At 36.9% G+C, this 13,559-nt stretch overlaps 1 protein-coding gene across 1 annotated transcript in view; it reads left to right on the plus strand.

Moving 5' to 3' along the window:
- Positions 1 to 13,559, plus strand: part of LOC128502853 (probable global transcription activator SNF2L1) — a 50,086-nt gene that overhangs the window by 21,345 nt on the left and 15,182 nt on the right. Inside the window, exons 11-19 of the mRNA XM_053472799.1 lie at positions 34 to 260; positions 1,172 to 1,293; positions 1,711 to 1,863; positions 2,273 to 2,405; positions 6,532 to 6,680; positions 7,863 to 7,982; positions 8,488 to 8,598; positions 10,157 to 10,270; positions 13,118 to 13,240. Coding sequence (XP_053328774.1) covers positions 34 to 260; positions 1,172 to 1,293; positions 1,711 to 1,863; positions 2,273 to 2,405; positions 6,532 to 6,680; positions 7,863 to 7,982; positions 8,488 to 8,598; positions 10,157 to 10,270; positions 13,118 to 13,240 — 1,252 coding nt within the window. The remainder of the gene's footprint in view (positions 1 to 33; positions 261 to 1,171; positions 1,294 to 1,710; positions 1,864 to 2,272; positions 2,406 to 6,531; positions 6,681 to 7,862; positions 7,983 to 8,487; positions 8,599 to 10,156; positions 10,271 to 13,117; positions 13,241 to 13,559) is intronic.

Here is a 13,559-nt window from a genome sequence, read left to right on the forward strand (position 1 = left end):
TCATCTCAACTGATTTTTTTTGGGACTCTTTAGGTACACAAAAATTTTAATGAAGGATATAGACATTCTAAATTCTGCTGGGAAGATGGACAAGATGCGCCTGTTAAATATTTTGATGCAGTTACGCAAGTGTTGCAACCATCCATACTTATTCGATGGTGCCGAACCTGGCCCTCCTTACACCACTGACACACATCTTGTATTCAACAGTGGTAAAATGGTAGCTTTGGATAAACTACTTTCAAAACTTAGAGAACAAGGTAAATATTTTAGGTAAAAGTCTACATTGCATATTTAGGTTATTCCCAGAGCCTTCTGTTGCATGTTTTGTTTTTCATGTACACGTTATAGAACACTGTTATACAACCAATGAGACATGAGTGAACCATGTGCCCTGTCTTTACATATCTCCAAAATTATCAAACTGGTCTGCTTTATTTTCCTTTGTAGCCTATGCAGTGTAGGTGGATCTTTTTTCTACAATGTAATATTCTACTATATGAAATCATATTTATTTGACATTTACATATATTTGTCTTGCTACATTTGCATAACCCAGGAAACTGTTTACATGCATTGTCAAAAAAGTGGTATTTCTTTGTGCAATTCACTTTTTTTTTTTTTACAAAATACAATATTATAAAGCTTTGGAACATACTTATCACGTACAAACTGGGACATATTTCATATCTTATAAATTAGCTCTATAAAAATCAGTGGTCGTTTTCTTCTTGGATTCTCATTCTGTATAGCCCAGTTTGATGAACATCACATGCTATTTAATAAACCTTTCACATATAGATTTGGGAAATATTTAGGATGCTCATTCATATATGAGATATTTGGGCTATTTCTGTAGTTTCCCATAAACATGTTATATATTTGCTTTTTCTGTAACAAGTTGTTGCTTTTTACACTAGGGGGCACTAACACAGTATGTTATCGCATTTATATAACCGTTTTTCTGCAACTTGAGTAGAAATACTTTCTTTTAGATTGATGACAAATACAGAATTTAAAATGCAGAACATTGAATTTCAGTCTTATAGTAACATTGAAGAATGAGAAGAGTTTAAAATCCCAGATGTATACACAAATTCACTATTTAGTTATTGCTTTTATGCAAAAAGGTAATTATGTTGGCTTGCAGTAGTTAACTTTTTTTTTTTAGGTTCTAGAGTTTTGATTTTTAGCCAGATGACTCGTTTGCTTGATATTCTGGAAGATTACTGCATGTGGCGTGGGTATGAGTACTGTCGCCTAGACGGGCAAACACCCCATGAAGAAAGAGAGGTAAGAGCTCAAGTGTTTACATGTTGTACTTTCATTTTTATTTTGTTGTTAACTAAGGTGATGCATTTAGTGAATCATGCTGTTACAGTGCAATGTTATCTGCTAGTGAAGTTTAATGTATGAAGCAAAGTGTGAGTTTACTCAGACTCACATGCTCCATAGCTACTCAGCCTTAAGTTCCAGTCTCCCACCAGGCCAGACCTTAGACTCAAGCTTAGCTTAAGTCCATTTTGTGTCACATAACATTTAAAATTTTCCTGCCCTGGTAAAGTAATTTTATTTTGTTTTTACTGGTTGGAGCTTGCATATTAAAGTTCATACAAGTGCTTATTATGTAACTTATGTGTAACCTTTTTTTCTTTGTTTGGAATTATAACAAAAAACAAGCACTAATAGTCTTAATTTTTCCAATTTAAGGAAGCCATTGAAACATTTAATGCCCCAGACAGCAGCAAATTCATCTTCATGCTGAGTACCCGTGCTGGAGGCCTTGGAATAAATTTGGCAACTGCCGATGTGGTCATTTTATATGATTCAGACTGGAACCCACAAGTGGACCTGCAAGCCATGGTTGGATATTTGACTAATTGTATCTATTAATATTCTCTCTGTGTCTGGCCATCAACTCCCTCGTTCTCTGCGTAGATAAAACAGTTTAGTATCAAAGCAATGAATAGTGCTGGTTTTAACCTTTTGATTGTGACCTCTTGGTGTTGTAGCAATTAGGTTGAGTTTTTTTCTAATTTAGGGGTTCCCCTTTCAAAATAAAAAATCACAAACTAAGTGCGCCTACGGTATTGTGAAGGGTGAATGTAAAACCGCAAAGGATATATTGCATAATCATGAAGTTCACTTCTAATAACTGATACATTGAGAATAAAATCATACAACTAGATGTTGTGGTAACATAATACATATGAAATTAATATAAAAAGTGTCCATATGACAGCTTCTCAAAGACATTGTTTATTTTTAACAGGATCGGGCACATAGGATTGGACAGAAAAAGGCAGTACGGGTATTTCGTCTCATCACTGAAAATACAGTGGAAGAAAGGATTGTAGAAAGGGCTGAACTTAAACTGAGACTTGACTCAATAGTCATACAGCAAGGTAAACAATGTGAAATGTGCTCTATCAATTATTTTGTTCACAATGTAAATATATATATATGGACGCACGCACATACAGTGGTAGGAAATAGTAAGTAAACCCTAGGAATTACCAGCATTTATGTATAAATTTGTATTAAAATATTATATGATCTTCATCTAAGTTACAATAATGAACACACACAATCTGTCTTAACCAGACTTTAATCACTTTAAAAAAGCTAATGGAGTTGGGAGTTAGCAAACCTGGAGTCCAATCAATGAAACAGGATTGGAGGTGTGTTTTAGAGCTACTTTGACATAAAGAAACACAGTTTTTATCTGCTAATGTGACCACGTCTCACAAAAAATGAATCCCAGAAACCTGCAATCAAGAATTGATTTGCACAAAGCTGGAAAGGGTTGCAAAGTAATTTCAAAGAGTATTTCTCTTACATACATATTACATATTTCTCAGTCCACAGTTAGATAAACTGTGTATACATGGAGACAATTTAGTACTGTGGTTACTCTCCCTCACTGGGCACCCTGCCAAGATGACTCCAAGGGCACAATGCAGAAAGCTCAATGAAGTAAAAAAGAACCCTAGAATAACAGCTAAAGGCTTGAAGGAGTCATTGGAACTAGTTAACATCTCTGTTCATTAGTCTACCTAAACTTTGAAAGGACATGGAGTCCATTGCAGGACACCACGGAGGAAGCAGCTATTCTCCAAAAAAACATTACTGTCTGTCAAAGAGCACCTTGACTTTCCACAGTGATACTCCTTTGTGGACTGGTGAAACTAAGGTTAAATTGTTCAGGAAGAAAATGCAGCACTACATATGGCTTAAAAAGAGCACTGCATACCAGCATGGAAACATCATTCCAATGGTTAAGTTCCAATGGTGGACCTGGACAACTTGTCATTACTGAGGGAACTATGAATTCCTGAGTTTACCAAGCTATCATACAGGATAATGTGAGGATGGATGTCCGCCTGCTAAAGCTCAGTAGAAGTTGTGTGATGCAGCATCCAAGTAAATCTACTATAGAACTGCTCACTAAAAGAAGATAATCTGCCTTTTGGAGTGGCCCATTCAGAGCCCAGACCTTAACCCATTAAACATGCCATGAAATGACTTCAAGAGAGCCGTTCACACCAGACATGCTAGGAATATGGTTGATCCTCAGCAGTTCTGTAATGGCACAAACGGGGTCTATACAGAGGACTGTAAAGACCCACAGCGCCCAATGATGGAATTTCAGGAGTCACTGTGCAAGAGCGGAGCTGGACAGGGCCTGGTACAGGGCAACTGCACTCTCCAGGGTGTTGAGCACCTAGGGTTGTGCGGCCACACACCAGGACCCTGACATAGCAGCAGATGTTGTCCAGAACAAAACAAAGTGACATCCTGCAGGCACCCTGGAGCAGGCACGAGACATAGCTCTACAGACGAATGAGCAAGATGCTGCAGGCTGGAAGTAGGGAAGCAAAGCAGAGTAACATAAGAACATAGCAAGCAAGAGGGACAGAACAAGGAGACAAGCAAGAAACATAGCCAGACAAGACATACATGGTACAGGACAGAAAAGAGGACAGGGAAACAAGGCACACATGGGATGGAGTGAGGAGCTGGGATCCTCAGAGGCTTCTCCTTTAAGCAAGGATAGGATATCTTAAATTGGGACATGGGGAGAGGAAAAGGGAACCGAAATCCTCAGATGATAAAGGGAAAAGGGGGCAAAGGTACATAAAAGACTTACACACATAAATACAGGACTATCCTAGGACTATAAGACAACATTGGAGATTCAGTCACATCTTATGACCATAGTATGCTTAGCCCACCACTACGCCAAAGTACTCCAATATTCGGTGGGTCCTAGTGCTAAACCCTGCCTACTGAATCACTAATAAGCTTAAACTAAGCAGTAAATCTAAATCCTAAACTTTGTGCAGTTCTGATCTGCAGTTACCAGAAGGGCTTCTTTGAGGTTTTTGCTGCCAAAGGAGGTTCGACCAGTTATTAAATCCAAGGGTTCACTTACTTTTTCCACCAGCACTGTAAATGTTTAGTGGGTGTGTTAAAAAAAAAAAAACACATGAAAGATTATCATTGTTTGTGTCTATACTATGTAATTTAGATCAGATCACATTTTATGAGCAAGTAATGCAGAAAACCAATTATTTCCAAATGGTTCATGAACCTTTTCTTGCCACTGTGTTTATACACGGATCAGCCATAACATTATGACCACCTGGTTAATATCGTGTAGATCCCACTTTTGCCTCAAAAACAGCCCTGACTCGTCGAGGCATGGACTCCACTAGATGAAAAGAAAATAGAGCAAGTTGAAATAAATGTCCTTTTCCTAATAAAGACAGAGTACCCCTGAAAATAAACTAACCAAAATAATAAATACAGGAAAGGAAAAATCGATAAAAGCAATTTAACCTTTATTCAAATTATCATAAAAAATACATGTAATTAATAGAACAACTTAAATCCCCTGGTAATTAATTTTCACCAGTACTGGTATGTTTGAACTAAAAGCAGAGATCATTAACTATTCTACTCTATAAAAATCTATAAAAGATATAGGAATAGTAACAGGCAGACCAGCATTGAGATGGTTAAAAGGCAATGCTAAATCACAGTTACAATGCTACTCTGTCTGCACTCCACACGAAACAAAGTCGCATTCTAAAGATTCCTGCTTCTCGCTAAGCTTCCTGTACCTGTGTAGCTCGCCACTCCTAACCAAATAACTATGAAAAACAATCAAAACCACGAAGAAGAGAAAAAGTGAAAAGCCATGGACTCCACTAGACCTCTGAAGGTGCGCTGTGGTATTTGGGACCAAGTCGTCAGCACCAGATTGCTTAAGTCCTGTAAGTCACGAAGTGGGGCCCTCCATGGATCGGACTTGTTTGTCCAGCACATGCCACAGATGCTCGATTGGATTGGATTGCTCACATGCCTATTGTAGGTGCCTTCGGCAGTTGACAGGGGTCAACGTGGGTACCCTGACTGGTCTGCAGCTATGCAGCCCCATAAGCAACAAACTGCGATACACTGTGTGTTCTGACACCAGCATGAAACTTTTCAGCAATTTGATCTGCAGTAGCTCGTCTGTTGGCTTTGACCACATGGGCCAGCCTTCGCCCTTCACGAGCATCAATGTACCTTGGAGGCACTTGACCCTGTCGCTGGTTCTGACCAATGTACACCAGGAACACCCCACAAGAGCTGCAGTTTTGGAGATGCTCTAACCCAGTTGTCTAGCCATCACAATTTGGTCCTTGTCAGAGTCGCTAAGATCTTTACGCTTGCCCATTTCTCCTGCTTCTAACACAATAACTTTGAGGATGTAATGTTCACTTGCTGCCTAATATATCCCACCCACTGATGGGTGTCATGATAACAATAATATCAGTGTTATTCACTTCATCTGTCAGTGGTCAGTGATCCAAAAGCTAGATCATAATTATTAATATGGGGTTTACATAAAGAAATTAATTTTTTCAGTACCTCAGGAGGGACTGAAATGAAACCCTTTATTAATAACAACAATTTAGCTTTTGGTTTGGAAATCCTGGTGTACCATCTTTCTTCACACAGAACACACTGACAATTAATAATAATACAGTAAAGGAATTCTAAATATACATATTTTGGTCCTTCTGTGTTTCTGGCTGACAAACATCTTCTGGAAGGAGTGAAACTGAAATCTACAGATTTGAAATCCTGTGACTAGGTCAGTCGCTAGGGCGAGATTGAGGCCAAGTAGATGTTTAAGGGCCCCCTTTCACATTATGAAAATCCTGGGGTGTAAACACTGAGATACAATATCGTAAACATGACTTTAAGAGGTTACTTTGAGGTAACCGGTTCTGTGCAGTGGGTTTTAAAAAATGGCTGCAACCTATGCAACCAGCACAGATGTCTGGTCACCAGTCCACGCCAGGAATTACAAGTGTCTGTAGTGGAATGATCTTGTTTTGTGTAAAATATATGTAACATATGTTAAGGAGGGAAAAGTAAAGGTACAAATTATAAAGCATTGTTTTTTTTAATCTAGATATAGGGTAGATTACCCTTGAAAGTAAACTGTCCAAAATAACACCATATTATTATGTGTAGGGCGTCTGATTGATCAGCAGTCAAACAAACTTGCAAAGGATGAAATGTTGCAGATGATACGCCATGGTGCCACCCATGTATTTGCATCAAAGGACAGTGAATTGACGGACGAAGATATAACCACAATTTTGGAAAGAGGGGAAAAGAAGGTAACACTTTAATTCTAGACCATAGGCATGTTTACTTCATGTGTATCCTGTATTTGAAATACAATTGAGTTTAGAATGATCTCTCGGTTACTAGTTCTCACTCACTGGCCTTTGGTCTGAGCAAATAAAATAAAAGATGACCATGCTACTTGGGCAATAACCTTATTTGACATCGTTTAGTCTTAGTTTTTTCGGCTGAGAAGCAATAGCCCATGGTTCAGCAGGTAATTGGTTTGGACTATTAAACGTCAAACCATTGCATTTTGTCCCCAGTAAATAATTTTGTCTTTTCTTTTTTGCAGCTGCTCTAGATTAGTTTCTTTTAGTCTGTATAGCTATACAGAGGTAGTACAGGGAAATATGTAAACAATACAATTATAAACTAGTACAAATGTCATATGGCTACAGATAAAGTCACCATGGGTCCACAATCTTATATAAGTAATAAGACCTGAAAAACGTGCTTTTCATAAATTGAATTTTTGGTGTGCTCACTGGTGCAAGTTCTTCCAGAGCTTGGCAATCAGCATTTGAGTTTAGTGCTTAATGCATTTTCTGTTGATGAAAGCTAGTCAGGGAAGGCTGATTTGAAATGTCAGCGGTACTAGAATTTCAATCATAATTATTGTATTGATGTTACAGTGTGGTAAAAATGTGTGCTTTTTTCAAAAAGCCTTTTGTATTAATTTATTTTTGTTCCTGGACATCACTTAGATCCTCATAATCAAACCCTAGTGTGTTCTTTCAATGTGTTTTCCTACCACCACCGCCAGGGAGAAGGATAGATCATACCCTGTAACACATAGAAACACAATCATGGCTGATCTCCAGTGTCAAAATAAGGAATCATTTGAGTCAAAAATTGATGTGTAATTTCGGCGGGATCTGCAGTCAGTTTCCTTTTATTTATTTGTCTACATTTTTTCAGTAACATTCTTACTGTAGGTGTTGACATAACACCATCTTTTACCATACAGACAACAGAAGACTTCACATTAGCAGCTTACCTGTTCATGATTTGTTAATGGTGGCTCCTTGATGTCAACGAAGCAAACCAAGTTGGCTTTATTTCCTTGTTTCTAGATTCCATTTAAGTAATGTAGGGCTTTATACATTATAATTAGTGTGATATACACTTGGGACGATTAACAAATTAAAACTAATCAAATATGTTTCTCCCAGACTGCTGAAATGGCAGAGCGTTTGCAGAAGATGGGTGAAAGCTCACTTAGAAACTTCTCTATGGATACAGAAACTAGTTTGTATAACTTTGAAGGAGAGGACTATCGAGAAAAGCAAAAGGTAAAAACTGTAATACTGAAACACCTGCACTAAGATAACTTGTTCTCTCTTCTAGTTCTACACTTAGCAAATTCTGACGTATGTCATATTTGGGTGTGTTGACCTCCATATTATGTCATACTTTCAGAATTACGACTGTACTCAGACAGTAGTAGTTCAATAAACTTAATTGAATCTTAAGTTATATTACGTTTTGTCACTTATTCTTCTGATTGATTGAGAGCACCAGTAAGCTTATTGGAATTCATCTTGTATTTCAGTTCTGTCACAAGAAAAAATATGAAATATTTATTGAGGTTAAGGTATTTTGTAAGTCAAATATTGAGTTTTATAATCTCACATTCTTTTGTTGCCCTAAAATATACTTCTTTCACTGACTGCCAACAAGTCATGGTTGTAAGTTCTCACTTGGTCAATTAAATCTAATAATGCTGTTTGGTAATTCCTATTAAAGTATATATATACAATTTTTCTATATGGCTTTTTTGTTTGTTTATGCATTCAGCTGAGCATGATGGAATGGATAGAGCCACCTAAACGAGAACGCAAAGCCAACTATGCAGTGGATGCATATTTCAGAGATGCTTTGCGTGTCAGTGAGCCCAGAGCTCCCAAGGTAAAATCATATTTGTCCTTGAAATAATATTGGCAAAAAACATCATAGCCATGTTGCTTATATGACTTTTCTTTTTCCTCCAAAATAGTTTAAGACTTGAAAGATGATTATAACATGTATTAGATGTTTACTTTCTAAATTGGAAATGCGAAGTATATAATTATAGATTATGAAGGTCAATCATGGCAGTTGATGGAGTTCAATACAGTCAGGGTTATGCTTTCCTGTACAAATGCGGTTTTAATCACTAAAGTAGAGTTTTGTGTAGAGTTGCAGGATTACCAAATTTGGCTGTTTATTATCAACGGTCAAATTTCATATGCAAGAAGGACTGAATTAGTCCTGCAAAATGCATAATTCAGTAGGTAAGTCCAAGAAATCTTACTGATTTAACTCCTCATTATACAGAGCCAACGAGGCTCTTCTTGCAGAAGAATCTTACTAGGTTTGGCCCCTGATTTTGTTTAGTTAAGTCTGGGAGTTAAAATGGTTCACCTAACCCGTAAGCTCCTAGTTTAGTAAATAAAACTCAAAGCAACAAACAGTATAAAGAGTTGCTTTGTGATCCACTATGGAATCCTTGTAAGATGTGTTGAACTGAAAAGAATGTATGACTGTATAGCAAAGTCAGCTATGCGCTATTTCCACCTAATTAGAAGGCTGTCGAGAATAGAAATATCTGAGGCAAATTGAGTAGTTGAATGGAGAAAAGCACTAAACATTCGTAGCAAAGAAGAGCGAGTACTTTGGGAGTGGCTAAATACTTTGAAAAAAAAGAGTTAGGTGTGAATGAGTGTGAGTGGCTGTAAAATATAGCTCCTTGTTAAGGTAATAAATCTAGCTGCTTGTATAATCACTATGGATGGGAGTAGAAGAAGAGACGGTTTTGGGTGGTGAAAGAAGCTGTTAAATTGAGAGAGAAGTGCTCTGCTGCTGGAAGATTTTATGAAACATAATTGCTTTTTTTTTTTTTTTCAAGGTTAAACCCATTCCCATCTGACAGTTGTAGAAAATTATGTATTATTTTCTACATTTTTAGAAATATATTTTAAGCAAGGTACGAAGAGTTTATGTGCCAAAATCAAGTTAGAATATGAGGCAGGTAGTTATTTGGTCTGGTTTATATAAATTAAAAGTGTAAGCTATACTCTAGTCCAAGAATAATAATAAATACAATTAAAGTATTTAGTGGGTCTAAAAGTGGATTAGTTAATTCAGAACCAAATATCTCCCCGGGCAAGTAGCCCTTTTGGTATGGGTTAGAATTATGTGTTTAGAATATAGGGGGAATGGATGTCTTTTGCATGCCCCATGTAGCGTGGAGACTTCTGTAGCACTAACAGGGAGCATTTATAGGGTGACTGCTGACATCCACTGGCCCAGGCATCCCTGTGCAACTGACCAACTCGCCTAGCATTGAGACTAGCCCTGAATAAATTTGTATTTTCTTCTCAGTTATACTGTGCAGTTTCAGATTTTATATATCCGGTTACCTAGACTGGGAAAACTCGTAACCTTAAATTTCACAAAATAATGAAATATTACATGTTTTGTTTAGGCACCCCGGCCACCAAAGCAGCCCAGTATTCAAGACTTCCAGTTTTTCCCCCCAAGATTGTTTGAGCTCTTGGAGAATGAAATACTCTACTACAGGAAGACCATTGGCTACAAGGTAACTTTGAATGTCTAGCTTATCAGTCTTGAGAATCTTATTGAACCACAACTAGTTTTAATCATGTTCATCTAAATCTGTGAGAACCGGTACCTTGTCTGAGATAACTGTTCTAATTAACATACAGTTAGCTGGTTTTCGTTTTAAGAAAATGTAATATTAAGATATTTTGAAGCTAAAATGTCAATAATGCTCAAGTACCCATTTTAAAACAGTCCAGATTTAGGTTTACGATAATGTCTGAAGTACATTTGTAACTTGTGGAAGGCGACTTTCCACAAAGGATATGTACAGTGTGCAGTGCATTTTAAAGTACAGATAAAGCTGTTGGTTTATAGTAGGCTTTTGCATTTGGATTTGTGTGAAATTACATTTTTTACAAAATTTTCCACATTCGTACGAATGTCCGAAAACTATGCAAAGAGCTCTGAATTTTCATTTTCATTTTGTTCGTTCTTTCACTAACACTCATGCTCTTATTCACGTTCTCTCTCATTGAATCTCTCTCTGAATGTCTCCCTACCTTATCCGCTGACCGCTTCTGTGTCCCTGTATTCGTGCCGCGCAGCTCCGCTTCTTCGCTTGCATCTTCTTGTTCTTTTTTTCTTCTGTCTTCTATGTACGTTTGCTGCTCCTTGTGTCTTGTTTCTTTGTCCGGGGACATAGGCTCCCGCTGAACTCCCAAGAAAGGGCACACCCTCCCTTCAAACCACGATATGTATGGCATTAAACTTTAAATAACTTTCAACGGAACCAGCACATCGCTTGTTAGCCCTGTACAAATGTTTTAATACATTTCAATCCACATTATATGAACACATTTAAGCACGAAGTTTGTTTATAGAATCTTTCTTTGCACAGTCTGCAAATAAAACTATAGCAGAGAATAAGACATGTACATGTGTGCTTCACTGACTAAGAACAAGTGATAAATATAATGAATCTTGGTGTTTTTTAAATTTATATTCCGTTAGTCATTATTTTTCTCCTCTGCTAAAACTACTTGGGTGTTTCCATACTATATGGAATTTTCCACTGTATAAAAGGCTGTGCCGCTGGCTCTAGTGTAGCTTTAAGATTATACTTGCATGCGTGTACATATCTTTGTTATAATAACTTGAACCTGATGATTAGGTTCCACACTACAGTTTAACTACGTCTTCAGTCACAATATTGCTGCTAACACCTATATATATCCTTTATAACACTTTTATCTGCCAGCTCCCTTTAGAGGGAACACATTTAATAATGGCAACAAATCCCATGGAAAATATCATAAAAGACATTACTTTAAAATACTAAATCTTATCTTTTTCTTCAGAGTACCTACAAAAATGCAATTTGTTCTGAGATAAAAAGTATGCGTGAAGATTCTGGCTTTGTAGTTTTTATTTATTGATTATGACAAACCTAATGGTTTTTTGAAATATGAGCCTAATTTCCTGAATGGGATAAATATTTTGTACCTATATCATGGCTATTAAAATGATTGTCATTTGCAGCTGTAGCAACAGAAAAACAAACTTGCCCTGTAAAAGTATCAAAGACAGGTCTATTACTCTTTTTCATCAGTGTAAATATATACTGTACATTTTTATATTTCAAAGTGTAATTAAATATCTAGTTAATTGTTAAATGAAAAAGAAGAATATACCAGCCTTACAACAAAAGTTTGGTATGCAAAACCAGAGACAGAACTACCATTGTAAAACAAGGCAAACTACTAGAGACTAGAAACAATATGGGACCCACCACAGAGGGCCATGACCAAAAAGGTAGAGAGGGGCAAGCAAGTATGGGCTCCAGTTAAGAGTGTGGCTCAGAAAAGCAGAGCTAGCTAAAAGGCCTGCACTTTAGTCGTTTTCTTTTTGTGAATGTTCATCAGGACTTGGGACACATTCTGAGAGTGAGTTCAACTAGATCATGGCAGGCTGCCCACTTCCACTCAGAGAGAAACGAAGGGGGTTATTTAAAAAAGCGAGCCTGGTACAAAGTGGTCAAACTGTAGCCATCGCCATTGTGGCCCATAGGATATTCCAGTTGAGCGTTCCATTTTTTAGCATATTTTTTTTTGGTACCAAACTCCACATTGTGTAAATCTGCCACTGTTTAGACAAAATACACAATATTCCATAGAACATAGAGGATTACAAATTAGGAAAACAGGTTTGCTAGAAATATACAGATTCTATACGAAAAGCAAATATTTTGTTACACAGCAGAGTTATTTTCAGGGCTGTAATTCTAGATGCAGACTTCCGTGAAGTTAGCCAGCAACACTTTTATATAATTGCGTTTTCACACTAATAAACCAGTAGTTTTTTTTATTTTATTTTAGAAATACCCTTTACTATCAGTCTTGTTTGGTAAATTAAACTTTTGTTTTGCAATAAGTGTCTGATCTCCAGGGCAAGATAAAATAGTTTTCATTTAACAAGTCTATCATATAATTCAGCAGTTTCACAAAATATTTTCTGAGTTTCAAGACTCAGGTTTATGTGAACTAGAACAGATTTTTAATAAAAGGCAAAACAAAAAGTAGTTTCAGGGTGGCCCAGGCCAGGGCTATTTTTGATCATTTCTGCATTTCAAAGAAATGTAAGTAGCGCTATAGAGAGCTCTTCTTATGTGCCTCATTTCTGAATTTTTTTTTATTATTAAGGTAGTTTTGTTAAAACAGCTCAAATTTTATTTTTGTGTGACAAATGCTGTGTGGTGAAAACACCATCAATCCTTTTATCTGCTTGTCCTAGCTCCATTTCTGTTGTGTGTGCCATAAAGTAAGATTGATAGGAGTGTGGCTCCATAATAACATTGTTCCTTTACTTCCTTGACTTCTGATTTCAGGTCCCTAGAAATGCAGACCTCCCAGATGCATCTCAGGTACAAAAAGAAGAACAGAGGAAGATTGATGAAGCTGAGCCTCTATGTGCCACAGAGTCAGAAGAAAAGGAAAAACTACTTACACAAGTACAGTAAAACATATTCTTTCAATGTCCATAGACCTCATTACATGCGTCTGAGATATTATATAGCTACAATGCACTGTAACATTTTTAATTATGATGCTGATTTATTTTTCATCTCACATGAGATCACTAGCACAACATGAAAATCTGGGTTTCTTCTTCTTCTTATACCTTGGCCTGATTAAAAAAAATAAGTAAATGTGGCACCATTTCAGAAAATTGTCATCCAGCAAGTCAACCTATAAATACTATGTAGAATATTTAAATGAAGGACGGCACAAACTTTCATTTCAGAAACCTCATGTATGATTAAACATCCG

Source organism: Spea bombifrons, chromosome 8, assembly GCF_027358695.1.
Source record: "Spea bombifrons isolate aSpeBom1 chromosome 8, aSpeBom1.2.pri, whole genome shotgun sequence".
Classification (NCBI taxonomy): domain Eukaryota; kingdom Metazoa; phylum Chordata; class Amphibia; order Anura; family Pelobatidae; genus Spea; species Spea bombifrons.